This window comes from Lacerta agilis, chromosome 16, assembly GCF_009819535.1.
Source record: "Lacerta agilis isolate rLacAgi1 chromosome 16, rLacAgi1.pri, whole genome shotgun sequence".
Lineage (NCBI taxonomy): Eukaryota > Metazoa > Chordata > Lepidosauria > Squamata > Lacertidae > Lacerta > Lacerta agilis.
Genome location: NC_046327.1, coordinates 7,515,162 through 7,528,958, shown reverse-complemented (window position 1 = coordinate 7,528,958; position 13,797 = coordinate 7,515,162). Strand labels below are relative to the sequence as shown.

The following is a 13,797-nucleotide window of genomic DNA, read 5'->3' as shown; positions in this document are numbered from 1 at the left end:
TCTTATGCTTTTGGCTCTGGGCTCCCTAATAGAGAAGGGCAGGAAACAAATGTTCACCTGCACTGGCCTAAGGAATGAAAGGAGAGCATGCAGCCAGTTCAAATCTTACCTCTTCCACTGGCTGCATTCACAAGTTCAAATCCTGATTTATTAGTTAGGATATGCATGAACTTAACGCATTCGCATGCAGCCCCTTCCCAGCTCCACTCCCCAATTCACACATATTGAAATAAATCAGGAAGCCACAATGCTATTATGTCCTAGCATTCTGTTTTGGACATATTGAGCCTTTAATTTCAAAATAGGGAACTCATATTCACCCTTTCACAGGACCTGAGGAACACAGAAGTATTATTTAGCACATATGAACTGGGCATATATTGTAACCAACTCTACAACCTCAGCACTGAAATATTTCTGAGAAAATGGTGGATTGAGATAACAGGAGAGATGTCATCACAACAATGATGAGAGAACAATGAAGTCTGATCGAATTCTCTGGAGCCTGTGAGGACTAATTATTGTGTCAAATTTTATTAAAATTCAGAGCTAATTAATTTTCCACACACTTCTTTAATCTTCAGAATCATCAAATCAAAAGGTCCTCTTTTAAAATAATCAAAAGCAGCTCCCCAAATGCAGAGTTATGTTTCTCAACTGCTGGAGACACTGGTGGTGCACAATTTAGATAAATAATCATCGGCCTCAGGACATATATTTCATTTCTCCCAGTAGTATCATTACAACATAATAAAAATCGCCATCATGATTTATAAAGCCTCAATTCCTCTTGCTATATATACCTTATTAATGTCATTTAAAGTGTATAAAACATGTTTTCCGAAAGAGGCAATTTAAGAGACAGAAATAAATTAGTACTAGGAACAAACTGAAACCTATTTAGAGTAAATCAGTATAGATTTAAAGAAGAAATAAATTGGCACATAAGAAATTTGATTTCTTGGATGAGTCAGTTCAGCACCCAGACCCACTATAGCAAAGCCAGAACATTTCAATCCACGTAATGGGAAGCAATGGGTAACGACTGAACACAAAAAGCCCCAAAGCATGGAGATCACAGCCTCAAGATGTTGAAAAATTATTCTGTCACTTCATAGACAGCTAAAGCCAAGAAGCAAATTTACTGCTGTACTCCCAAAGAGCTTGGCACGTTATAAAACATCCATGCATTTTCAAATATATACAATAAAATACTGCATCCACCCTAACTTTACCCCAAATATTCTGATGCAGCTTTTAATATCCATTCTGAAGCCTGAAAAAGTGACTCACAAGGCAAACTCAGTTTTACAAAGATATGACAGAGAGAGACTACAATAAGCAAATTTAATTTTCACTAAATCTATATGGCCCTGCCAGGGGAAACCACTGTCCTGAGTAGGATGAGTGGACCTGCCAATTTTTGTTTCTCTCTCTGTCTACTTTTTCCAATATTAATTTCAGTTCTCCACATCTCCATGTCAATTTGTGATTTATTTATTTTTAAATCACATTTGCATTTATTGGCATTTTAGTCCTGATCTCTCTAAATATACATTTTGTATGCAATTATAACTAATATACACATTTTCAGGGTGCCGTTTCCCTCAGTATACAGGATTTTCAAAATTTTCATCAACGTATGCATTCTATGTACACTTTACTCCAGTTTATGCATTTTTATGTACATGCCTTGGCTCAAGAACTCTCTTGCAAAATATGAAGAAGTATGAATTTCAAATGAAGATTGTGTCTCAGTTCAGGTATTATTGAAATGCATACTGTACTTAAATATATTCCATTTTATTTTAAATGCTGTTTGAATCAAATTACTCCCCTGTCCTTAGTCCCAGGCCCTTTCTACTAGGACAGGGATCAGAAAACTTTTTCAGCAGGGGATAGGTCCACTGTCCCTCAGACCTTGTGGGGGGCCGGACTAATTTGGGGGGGGGGGAATAATAAATCCCTATGCCCCACAAATAACCCAGATGCATTTTAAATAAAAGCACACATTCTACTCATGTAAAAACACCAGGCAGGCCCCACAAATAACCCAGAGATGCATTTTAAATAAAAGGACACATTCTACTCATGTAAAAACACGCTGATTCCTGGACCGTCAGCGGGCCAGATTTAGAAGGCAACTGGGAAGGATCCGGCCCCTGGGCCTTAGTTTGCCTATGCATGTACTAGCACAACTACGTATGGTTGTGCTGGATTTGCTAAACTTACCTCAGCAGATATGATTTTGGCTTCACTTTCTTCCAGTCTGCATGTGCACAGTGCAATATGTGGGTTGCACTGACCTTAAGGACTAAGCCACATCCACAGGTCATGGAATGACCTGTAAGAGCTGTTCGACAGTGGAATTTGCTGCCAAGGAGTGTGGTGGAGTCTCCTTCTGTGGAGGTCTTTAAGCAGAGGCTTGACAGCCACCTGTCAGGAATGCTTTGATGGTGTTTCCTGCTTGGCAGGGGGTTGGACTGGATGGCCCTTGTGATCTCTTCCAACTCTATGATTCTATGATTCTATGAAAACCTATCTTAATTTCCCCTTAAAAGTACATCAAGTAACTATATAGAAACAAACACACACACATGCACACACAAACACTGGTACCTGGACTTATGGGTGGGCAACCTATAGCCCTCGGCTAATTTCATGCAGGTGACAAAAGGAGGAGACAAAAATAAAACAGAGGTGGCAGAAAGAAAGGAAAGGAGGTGACCCATCCCTGATTTGCAGACCCCAACAGGTTACCCCCGAAAGAATGTGTCCCTCAACAGATAAAAGGTTGCCCCTACCTTAATTCAAACACAATCGTATAGCATAAATTGGCAGATCTACAGATTGGAGTTCCATTTCTCAACTATTATTCACTGACTACATATCATAGCACATGTAATATGAACTTTGTTTCAGTTTCAACTCTGTTGAACATAACTGAACAGCATAAACAAATGCCTCTCATAAAGACATGAATGAGATTACAGGATACAGTATATGAATCCAGATTCAGGTAGGTAGCCGTGTTGGTCTGACGCAATCGAAATAAATAAATAAATTTTAAAAATTGTCCAGTAGCGCCTTAGAGACCAACTAAGTTTGTTCTGGGTATGAACTTTCGTGTGCATGCACACTTCTTCAGATTCACTGAAACAGAAGTCACCAGACCCTTATATATAGTGGGAGGGTGGGGTGGGGTTTTCCTCAGAAGGGTAGTAGGAGATGGGTGATTGATATGAATGCAAGTCATTTATAATTTGTTGCTGTTACTTCCATTTTCTTCTGTATTTTCAAGCCAACATTGTCAAATACCTTAAGAATTCTGTGATGTTATAGAGCAACATAACTAGTTTCAAAATTGCAATAACAGCTCACTTGAGATTTTTATTACATTTGTGTCTGCGTAAAATTGAAAGAACTACATAAATGAGAAAGCACCTGAAGGGCAAAATCAAACTGCTGCCTTTATTAGATGCAAGTCTAATGTCTTTCAGATAAAATATTTGTAGGTGCCATAGTCAATCAAGTTTTCAATGGATTCCAAAGATGAAAGCATTCATGCATAAAAGGCAATGTGATAATTATGATAGGCAGACAAGATAATGGAAAAAATCCTAGCCTTCCTTTAATTTTATGTATCAAGTACAGACTTGACCTAGATAACCTGCAATGCTTCACCACATTTACTGCATTATTTTAGCATTTTAATTATTTAGGAAAATTCAATTAATTCAGTAGGCATCTGGTAAGCAGGACCAACCTTCCTGCATCTCACAGCTTTTTTTAGATGCTGCAATTCTGCACAACACTTTTTAATATAAATATGTAATTAAGCCTGAAATCTATTCACTCTGCAAGTTTATTAACCTTTGCTGATTATGCAAATTGTAGCTGTGAGGCTGTCGTGACATTTTCATCATTTTAAAACAGCTTGTTTTTAAAAATTCCATTGTAATCTTTATGGACAGTGAGTACAGTATGAAGATCACATTCACCTCATCCCCAAATCCTGGTAGTGACAAAACAAACTCGCCCAAAAAGATAAATAAATGAAAGAAAGAAAGATGAAATGAAAAATACAGCTGGAAGAACATTAAGATTTTTGCTTATACACTACTAAAACCACCTTCTGTGTTTTAATTCACTATTCAGGCCTAGGAACAAAACAACTTATTTAAAAAAGAACAACAAAATTATACTATTTGTTAAGATGACCGGCATTTTTACAAACACACTGGCAGGGGCATGGAGAACGGCACACAGCAGACTTTGGGTGGGGAGCACAGCTACTCCAATGCTCTAAATCAGCATGGCATTTTTAAACCTCAAGGGAGGCTTAACAATGGCTCAAGGGACTACTGTTCTGTACAGGAAGAATAATCAATTGTGCATATAAAAAGGGCTTTCTGAACCAAAGCCCCAATAATCAAAGATGCATGTTGGAGTTACAAGTGTACCCCTAAATTTTAAATGTTCTTCTCATTAGGCATTAGTGCATATGATGCCTTATGAGGAATGGCTTAGGGAGCTGGGTATGTTTAGCCTGGAGAAGAGAAGGTTGAGGGGTGATATGATAGCCATGTTCAAATATATAACAGGATGTCATATGGAGGAGGGAGAAAAGTTGTTTTCTGCTGCTCCAGAGAAGCGGACACAGGGCAATGGATTCAAACTACAAGAAAGAAGATTCCACCTAAACATTAGGAAGAACTTCCTGACAGTAAGAGCTGTTCGACAGTGGAATTTGCTGCCAAGGAATGTGGTGGAGTCTCCTTCTTTGGAGGTCTTTAAGCGGAGGCTTGACAGCCATCTGTCAGGAATGCTTTGATGGTGTTTCCTGCTTGGCAGGGGGTTGGACTGGATGGCCCTTGTGGTCTCTTGCAACTCTAGGATTCTATGATTCTATGATATCACACTTGAAGACTTCTACACATGCAATGAAACCTCCCCTTCCCCTTTCCCACCTCAAAACTGCTCTGGGGGGTCCTCAAACCCTCTGTAGCACTTAGGGGGGATACACACAGAGGAGAGGAGAAGAAAAGAAAGTCTGGTTGCACAAATGGAAGCCTATTCCAGCCGCTGGCAGACATCACTGGATGTCACCCATTAGTCAAGGTTGTGAAGCTGAGAATTTGTGCTGTAATGGTTTAGTGTTGCTTGTTTTAATAAATTAGATATATTTTTATGATATATGAATTCATATATGTTCATGTATGTTCTTTCTTCACAAGAGGCCTGTGGGTCTCCAGTAAAGCTTCTCATAATAACCTCCATTTCTTTTCTTTAAAAAGCACCTTTACATTTGTATAATACTGCACTGTCCTCAAATGTATACCAGTGATTGCCCCCGCTGTAAAAGCTGTTCAGTAGTGGAAGGAATGATCGTTTAGCTTGGAAAACAACAGGCAGTGATAAATTTATTAACGTGTGAAGGCGCATGGATAAGAGCTCCTTCATTTTCTGTATTTAACACAGTGCTCTTACTTTTCCTCCATATTACTGTTTCACTAGTTTTTTGGGAGTGGACTTTATGCTAACAGTAGCCATATTAATTGCTTAACTTTCAGGAAATGCATGTATAATGTTATTTCTGCTGTAAATTTCTCCTCTAATGCTCCTCAACTTTTTGTATTTTTATGCTATAGCGGTATATAACTGTTTAAATGGAGAAATAAGAATTACTTCTCATATCACCATTTCCATTCTAAGTTGAGCGGCAGGGAGGGGCAGTTTCTAAGGGATATTACTTGTAACGGAAGAGTAGAGGACCCCCCCTGTCCTGTCTCCAGTGCAAAATACTCCCTTTAGCCAAGAGCGATTTGCAGCAAAAAGGAGTCACTGACACTTTATCATGTAACGCCATGTATAAGGTATTGCTTTGCCCCAAAATTGCAGTCGTGGTATTATTTCCAGCTAAGTATTCTACTCACAACCATAATATAGGTACAGTAAGAATTGCAAAGCAGTATACATCCCATCACCTCCTGGCAAATAGAAGGGGAAGAAATGGAGGCAGTGAGAGATTTCACTTTTTTGGGTTCCACGATCACTGCAGATGGTGACAGCAGTCACGAAATTAGAAGACGCCTGCTTCTTGGGAGGAAAGCAATGACAAACCTAAACAGAATCTTAAAAAGCAAATACATCACCTTGCCGACAAAGGTCCGTATAGTTAAAGCTATGGTTTTCCCAGTGGTAATGTATGGAAGTGAGAGCTGGACTAAGACTGATCGCCGAAGAATTGATGCTTTTGAATTATGGTGCTGGAGGAGACTCTTGAGAGTCCCATGGACTGCAAGAAGATCAAACCTATCCATTCTTAAAGAAATCAGCCCTGAGTGCTCACTAGAAGGACAGATCCTGAAGTTGAGGCTCCAGTACTTTGGCCACCTCATGAGAAGAGAAGACTCCCTAGAAAAGACCCTGATATTGGGAAAGATGGAGGGAACAAGGAGAAGGGGACGACAGAGGATGAGATGGTTGGACAGTGTTCTCGAAGCTACTAACATGAGTTTGGCCAAACTGCGAGAGGCAGTGAAGGATAGGCGTGCCTGGCGTGCTCTGGTCCATGGGGTCACGAAGAGTCGGACACGACTGAACAACTGAACAACAACAACAACAACATGCATCCAATGTTAAACTGCTCCTAAACTTTATATTAAATATGAATTTAGACAGAAATGACAATATATTGCAAAAATAAGGATATAAACATATGACTTCTTCAAAATCATATGATTTCCAAAGACAACAGTCTTTGTTTTTAAAAGCAATTAAAATGGCAACCACAATTATGAGATGCCTTTCTAAAAATATGGGACTTTCGAACGGAAAGTCTTTGATATATGTATCTTACCTTGAGCTAGTCGTTCAAGTCGTTTTCCATGTTCTGGAGGGATAGCATACCTAAAATTTACATTAAAAGAAAACAGAAAAGGGTTCATAATCACCATCTACCTACAAGACAAATCTGCACAGCTAATATAGCACACACAGAAATTCATTCTATGTATTTTTTTGAAACCACTTTTCTTTACAAAATAGAATTTGAAACAGCTAACATCAAGTTTTTTTAAAAGTAACAAAAAGTTCTCTGGGTGGCCTACAATAAGTAAAAAAAAAAAAGAAAAAACTTGAAATACAAAGACAAAATCATTAGGAAGTGGGGAAACCTACAATAATCAACTCAAACAGAATTCAGTGCATCCCCAAAACAAAAAACAGTTAAAAGAAAAAAGTTTACTCAACGTAAGTTGTTTGAAACACCTGGTACCAAAAGGACCAGATGAGACTCTCTGGGAAGGCCTTTCTGTAACCAGGGTGCTATTACTGAAAAGCCCTGGTCCCAGGGTTACACCCACAGCCACTGGCGTAGGAAGGGTGGGACGTAGGGGGTGGGGCACCCCGGGCAGTGCAATCCCGGTAGGGTTCCATCTCGGCTGCCCCCCACCTGCACTGCGTGCCACGCCCCCAGAACGCGCACCAGCCCCGCCCCTTCCTGCTTCCCGCCCCCTGTGTCGGAACATGAAGCTCCGCCACTGCCCACAGCCCTCTGGGAAACACGCTTTTCCTGACTATTAATTAATGTGGGCTTGAAATATAGGCGCTTCTTTTTACTTTTTCTCAGAATTGTTAAAAACTGCATGTTGCCATTGACAGGCTAGATGCCACATGTCAGTTTATAGGCAATGCATAATGAGTACTAAAATATCACCAGTGAAAATGCCAGTCCTTTCTTGCTTGAAGTTATTTGAGCTGCTTTTAGTTTCAAATGTTAAGTACCTGCTGAGTGCTAAGCACATCAATAATAATGTTGACACGTAAGATATTTTGCTGTCAATGGATATCCTTTCAGTGTGGATACACTTTTAGTGGATATACTTCGGATTTATGCTTTCCCACACCCCCCACACCCCTTCTAAATTTTGATATTTAGTTACCAGAACCTGGCTTTCTTTATTATTATCCAAACATTAGTTTGAGATACCTATCCCAGATATGCAAGCCGACATGATAGGTGATTCATGTTATCAAAAACTTCTCAACAAAGGCTTTTCCATCACATCTATGGATTCCATTATTTTATAGTGGAAGAATATGAATCAAACTCACAGGCAAAATAAATTCACATGGTCTCTGTTAATTACGCTAAAAATGCAAGAATTTCCAGTGGGGTAGTTGCCTTACTCTCTTGAAGCAAAAACAGTAAGAGATTTGTGGCACCATAAAAAACTTAACAACTGTATTATGACACAACTTTACAGTCAGTTCCATCAGATTCATGCTAAAAATGTAGTTTCAATTGTGCAGTATAGCTCTGTTGAAATTGTGTAATGTATATTAAAACTGTAATATAAAGTATTACAAAAAAAAGAGCACGAAGGGGAAAACCATTGCCCATGGATTATTTAAATAAATGAAATAAGAGGGTGTGGTTATTGGTCGTTATATAAATAACACTGAATACCACCTATTCAAGCACCCTAGTTCCTCAATACTTCTTTTCAATTTGCTCCCTTTCAAAGTGTTATTTCCATACAGAAAAAAATGGGCGATTAAGATTTAAGTTCCCTTATTTGCATATATTTGAATATTAAAAGTTCCACTCATTTTAACTGAATTGGATTGCACACAGAAATGATTATGTAAGGAAACCACTGTTCCAGATGATTGGAAGCACTGATTGCCTGTGTGTGTATGTGTCTACTCCAGAACATTGTTCACCCTAAATTACTGGTAAGGTAATTTACAGAATATATGTCCAAATGGCTCTTAAAAACATTTCTCTTTTGGAACAATGTTTTTCATCAAACTTACTTTGGGACTAATGGAACCCATACTTGACCATAAGCTGAAGTAGCAACTCTCACTGGGCGACAAACAGATTGAACGTATTGTCCTTCATAAGTAACTAATGGACCTTTAGAAAAGCTCAGCCAAAAAAACCACAAAACCCCTCTTCCATCTTTAGTACAATATATGATTTTTCAGATGAAGCATGAAGTCCCAAAGAACATTTCTGTATGTGTGTTCATAGACAGTTAACATGAACATAAACTGCTTAAGCAAATAATTTAGCTCTTTGGGGTGTTGTTGTTAGAATATATATTGTATATTCTGTAATTTTGTGAAATATTGTGACATAATTTTACAAAGTTCATAGTCTCTGCTCTGCTACAGCTGGGTATAAAATTTGTTGAATTTGAAAGTAAGCTCATTTCAATGAACATTTATCTGAATCTGAGGCATCACAACCATTTATTAAAAGGACTCTAAGCATAAAAGTGAGTCAACACCAAAATTAAATGCAGCAGCCAGTAAAGCAAGATGAACTTGCATTTCTGTTCCAACTGATACCAAGAAGCCAATGCAACAGGGGTGCCTAGGGAGAATGGTATAAAGCACAATCATAACCATGTCTAATCAGAAATCAGCCCTATTGAATTCAATGGGGTTTACTCCAAGGTAAGTAAAGTAATGGGACGCGGGTGGTGCTGTGGGTTAAACCACAGAGCCTAGGGCTTGCTGATCAGAAGATCGGTCGTTCGAATCCCTGCTACGGGGTGAGCCCCCATTGCTCGGTCCCTGCTCCTGCCAACCTAGCAGTTTGAAAGCACCCCAAAAAGTGCAAGTAGATAACTAGGTACCACTCCGGCGGGAAGGTAAACAGCATTTCCGTGTGCTGCTCTTGTTCTTCAGAAGCAGCTTAGTCATGCTGGCCACATGACCCGGAAGCTGTACGCCGGCTCCCTCGGCCAGTAACGCAAGATGAGCACCGCAACCCCAGAGTCATCCGCGACTGGACCTAACGGTCAGGGGTCCCTTTACCTTTACCTTTAAGTAAAGTTAGGATTGCAGTCTTAATCTTTTTTTATTGTATGATCAAAGCATTCAGGTTCTAGAAGACAATAATGAAAAGGGGGTATAAATAAAAGGAGGCTACTTCCTGTTTTCATGTGGTTTAAGGCTACTCCAGCTTTGAGAAATGGGTTTCCAAGATCTCTAGTAGGAAAAGGTGCCTTAGAATTTCTGATGTGTATTTATAGGAGTCCTCCGGGTATGTTTAGCCTCCATTTTTTATTGCTGCAAAACTATGGGAAATAAACAACCCATCGGATCACTAAGTGACCTCTAGGACTATCCAAGCGTAATATTTCTTTACCAAATACTCAGGATTGCCATCCTATACCATTTAGGCACTTCAAATGTTATACTACAACTGCAGGGATGAATCCACAGCCAAGTGTTTCCCACGTTTCCAATGTAACATTTAAACGGCATTTTTATTCTTAGATATTAGTTTAATGCACTGAAATAAAATAAATCTGAAATCTGTTTTAGTAACGTGATAATAAAACATATACCTGTAGTTTCCATAGTACATTATATGAATATTGTATTTATTGTATCATATTTTGACTATCATTGAATAAACCTGATATTTAAATTTGAGCTACCTACTTTTAAAATGTTCAGCTGCATTATCTGAAAATGCTGCTTTTCTTTACTGGAGTTACAATACAGTTCAGTTTATAAAAATCAATCATTTCAAATCAATGCATACAATTAAAAATGAAAACCCCAAACATATTTTACACCAATGATGTGAACCTAGAGTGCTGTACATCATTACTGTCAGGAAAATAATAGCTTTTTTGCCCATTTAAATGAAAGCAATTAGCCTTGAAATAGAAACTGGTCAACACACTCGTAGTTCTGCAAGGAAGAAGTGCTACATATTTGTTTAGTGCTTGGTGCTTCATTCTCATCTAAATACAGCTGAAAGGGAAGTATTGGTGGTGCAAGGTCACACAACTTTGGCACTCATACAATTTAAAAAAAAAAAGAATCTAAAGCACAATGCCATTAATATCAATACCACTGCATTACAATATTCAGCTTCCTTTACACAGAATGCAGAAACTATCTTATTCCCAGATTCAAATATTTGACCTCAGAAATAAACCCCATGCCTTTGACTGTAACTTACTTCCCAGAAAGCTTACTTATATTTAAATTAAAATGTACAGGGTGCTATTGAATTAAGTTTTATGCAGAACACTGAAATTAATGGACCTAACTTAGTCATGTTTATTAATTTTAGTGGGGTTACATGGAGTAAAACTTAATGGAATATCATCTGCAGTTCTCTGAGTTTCACTGGAGAAACATGGCCAAACATGTGTATGTTGTGTACTTGTAATGTCATTTTAGTTCTCATGCGTTCATTTATATGTCCTCTCTGGCACACAGCCTCACAGCTGATTACTGTTGTGATACTGCAGCTTCCTAATTTATCTGTATCTCCTTCCACCATCTGATTGCCCATTGTGTCCATTTGTTACCAACAACTTAATGCCTTGGCAGGAACTAAGCATTCTGTGATATCACTGGAACCAGCCAATGACAGCAGGTGGAGCAGCTTAAAAAAAATCGGTAAGACTTATAGCCTGCATTCCGGCCTTTTAATTTGCATATCGCTGATCTATTGGATTCTGCCTTTAAAAAGAAGTTATTCCAATGTTTAAGGAAAGGATTGGAAGCCATTGGGGAATAGCTGCAGTTCAGTGGTAGAGCATCTGCTTTGCGTGCAGAAGGTCCCAGGTAGAGTTAAGAGAGACTCCACCTGAAACCCTGAAAGGCACTGCCAATGCTGAGCCAGATGGCCTAATAGTATAAGGCAACACACTATGTTACTATGGCTCTGCAGACATTACTAGTCTGAAATTCCCATCATCCCTGACTACTGACCACGCTGGCTAGGACTGATGGGAGGTGGAGTCCCAACAACATCTGGAGGGCCACAGGTTGCCCAGCTCTACTTTAATGCATTCTTCTTTTCTCACAAATCTCAAACTCCAGATGTTTCACACATTTCCGACTGGGCTGGATCCTTCTGTTATTCACATACAGTGCCCTGGAACAAATGCCTGCTTAACCTTCAGAAACCAATAAATATTTTGGAAAACTGATTTTCCTAAAGAGTTAACTTGCCAGGATTTGGGTTCCCCAAAGTGGAGGTAATTAATGCTGTAGAGATCCATATCTTCAGTATGCCATGCAAACGTTGTCTTCCACATGCCAAAATACAGATACGGGGTGTTGACTCCCTCAATTGAGATTCCGCAGTCTTCTTCTACGACATCCAGTATAGTATTAAGATGAGCAATATTCCACTCGTTAACATTCTGAAAGGAAAATATGGGGACACAACTGATTAATGTCAAAAAAAAGATTTTAAAAGGGGGAAAGATATGAACAAAAGCAAACTTGCACCATCAGCTTTTCACTGAGAGGGCAAAATTCAAGACAAAAGAGAGCTGTCCCACAGGACTTGAGGGTGACTGTTTATTTGGATATAGGACAAAGGATGGATTCAGATGCATGTTAAAAACAAAATCAGTCTCTTAGCAGCAGTTACTATTTCAACATTAGTAGGAACTACTCTTTGCTCAAGCACTGTCATTTCAGTATTGTATCTCTTGAACTAGGTATACTTTTAAACAAAAAACCATAACAGGAATAGGAGTTAAGTACTGTACTGTAGTGGCCAATTATGAAATAAGGTGCAAATGCAATAGCTCCTTAAACTTTCTACCTTTTTTGTAGCAGAAAACACACAGAGATCTGTTGCACTAGACTAGACAAAACCTAAGAAAAATATGTCTGTTATTAAGAACTCCATAGTTCAGCTTTCTTTGTAGAACTCCACAATTTGTTCTAAATGACAGCTACTACCTTAGGATATTTCCAAGTGTACAGAAGAAGACTTCATCAGTAAACAAAACAGACAGTTATATCCATGAAATACAATGCTATCAGTGCTTTCAAGAAGTGCAGTTATTACCACAGTAAATCACGAAAGAAAGGTTTGCTTTGATTTTGCAGCTTTCTAGAAATAAAAGCATGAGTTTATACCCTATCTTTAATCCTCTGTTTAAGATTTTACTACTACACTTTCCACCATTCCTCACTCACCCCCATAAAATATTAGCTAACTATTGATAAACCTATTTTCTATAAATACATTAACTCCGACATCAAAATATCACTAAATTTAGGGGTCATATACCTCTGACTACCAGACATTGAAGGCAATTACTGGGATGGACAATCTTCATTATGCCCTGTGAACTACCTTGGTTATTGTTGAGGAGTTTAATAATAATAATAATTCAGCAGGCACTCTTTTAGCTTTAGGTAAATTGCAACAATTACATGCTCTTTGCAAGCAGTACAGAGGAAGCAAGACTTAGCATAAACTGGCTGCAGTCATTGGGTTGTGTCCAGTGCCAGTCATACTCAGAGTGGCCACAATGAAATGAATGGCTGTTGACTAACTATGATCCATTAATTTCAGAGTATAGCTTAATTGGATAGATGCCATTAAGACATCTTACTTCATGGGACTGAGAAGTGCAAAAACTACACATGTATTCTAAATGAAACTTTAAATGAAAGCACAAGCCTCAGTTCAGAATGATTTACCTTGGCAAACAAAAATTGCCTTCCGGCTTGCACTCCCTCCACCCTCATTTCTCATATGAGGCACCTCTGAAACTCAAGTCCAAAACAGTATGAACTTAGAATCCCTTAACTTGATTGGCACATGAGGTTCGCCGTTGCCCCAAGACTGTCCACGTAAAACTGTTGCAGGAAACTTGGGAATATTGCAACTTGTTGGTTAGCATCCTACCTTTTGTTCTGAAGCTTCTCCCCCCCCCCCTGCCCCCAGCTTCAGTTATATCCTAAGGGACCGCCTCTCCTGGTATGTCCCGTGTAGGACCTTAA

General features: G+C 38.8%; 1 protein-coding gene across 7 annotated transcripts in view; it reads right to left on the bottom strand.

The window, feature by feature from the left end:
* The window catches only part of KDM4C (lysine demethylase 4C), a 201,777-nt gene that overhangs the window by 161,377 nt on the left and 26,603 nt on the right, over positions 1-13,797 (bottom strand). For 6 of the 7 annotated variants that reach the window (XM_033173902.1, XM_033173901.1, XM_033173908.1 and 3 more), the window contains exon 7: positions 6,863-6,912. In XM_033173902.1, the coding sequence (XP_033029793.1) occupies positions 6,863-6,912 (50 nt within the window). Of the gene's footprint in view, positions 1-6,862; positions 6,913-12,000; positions 12,206-13,797 lie in introns of those variants that run through there. The other variant, XM_033173907.1, reaches the window with a different exon arrangement.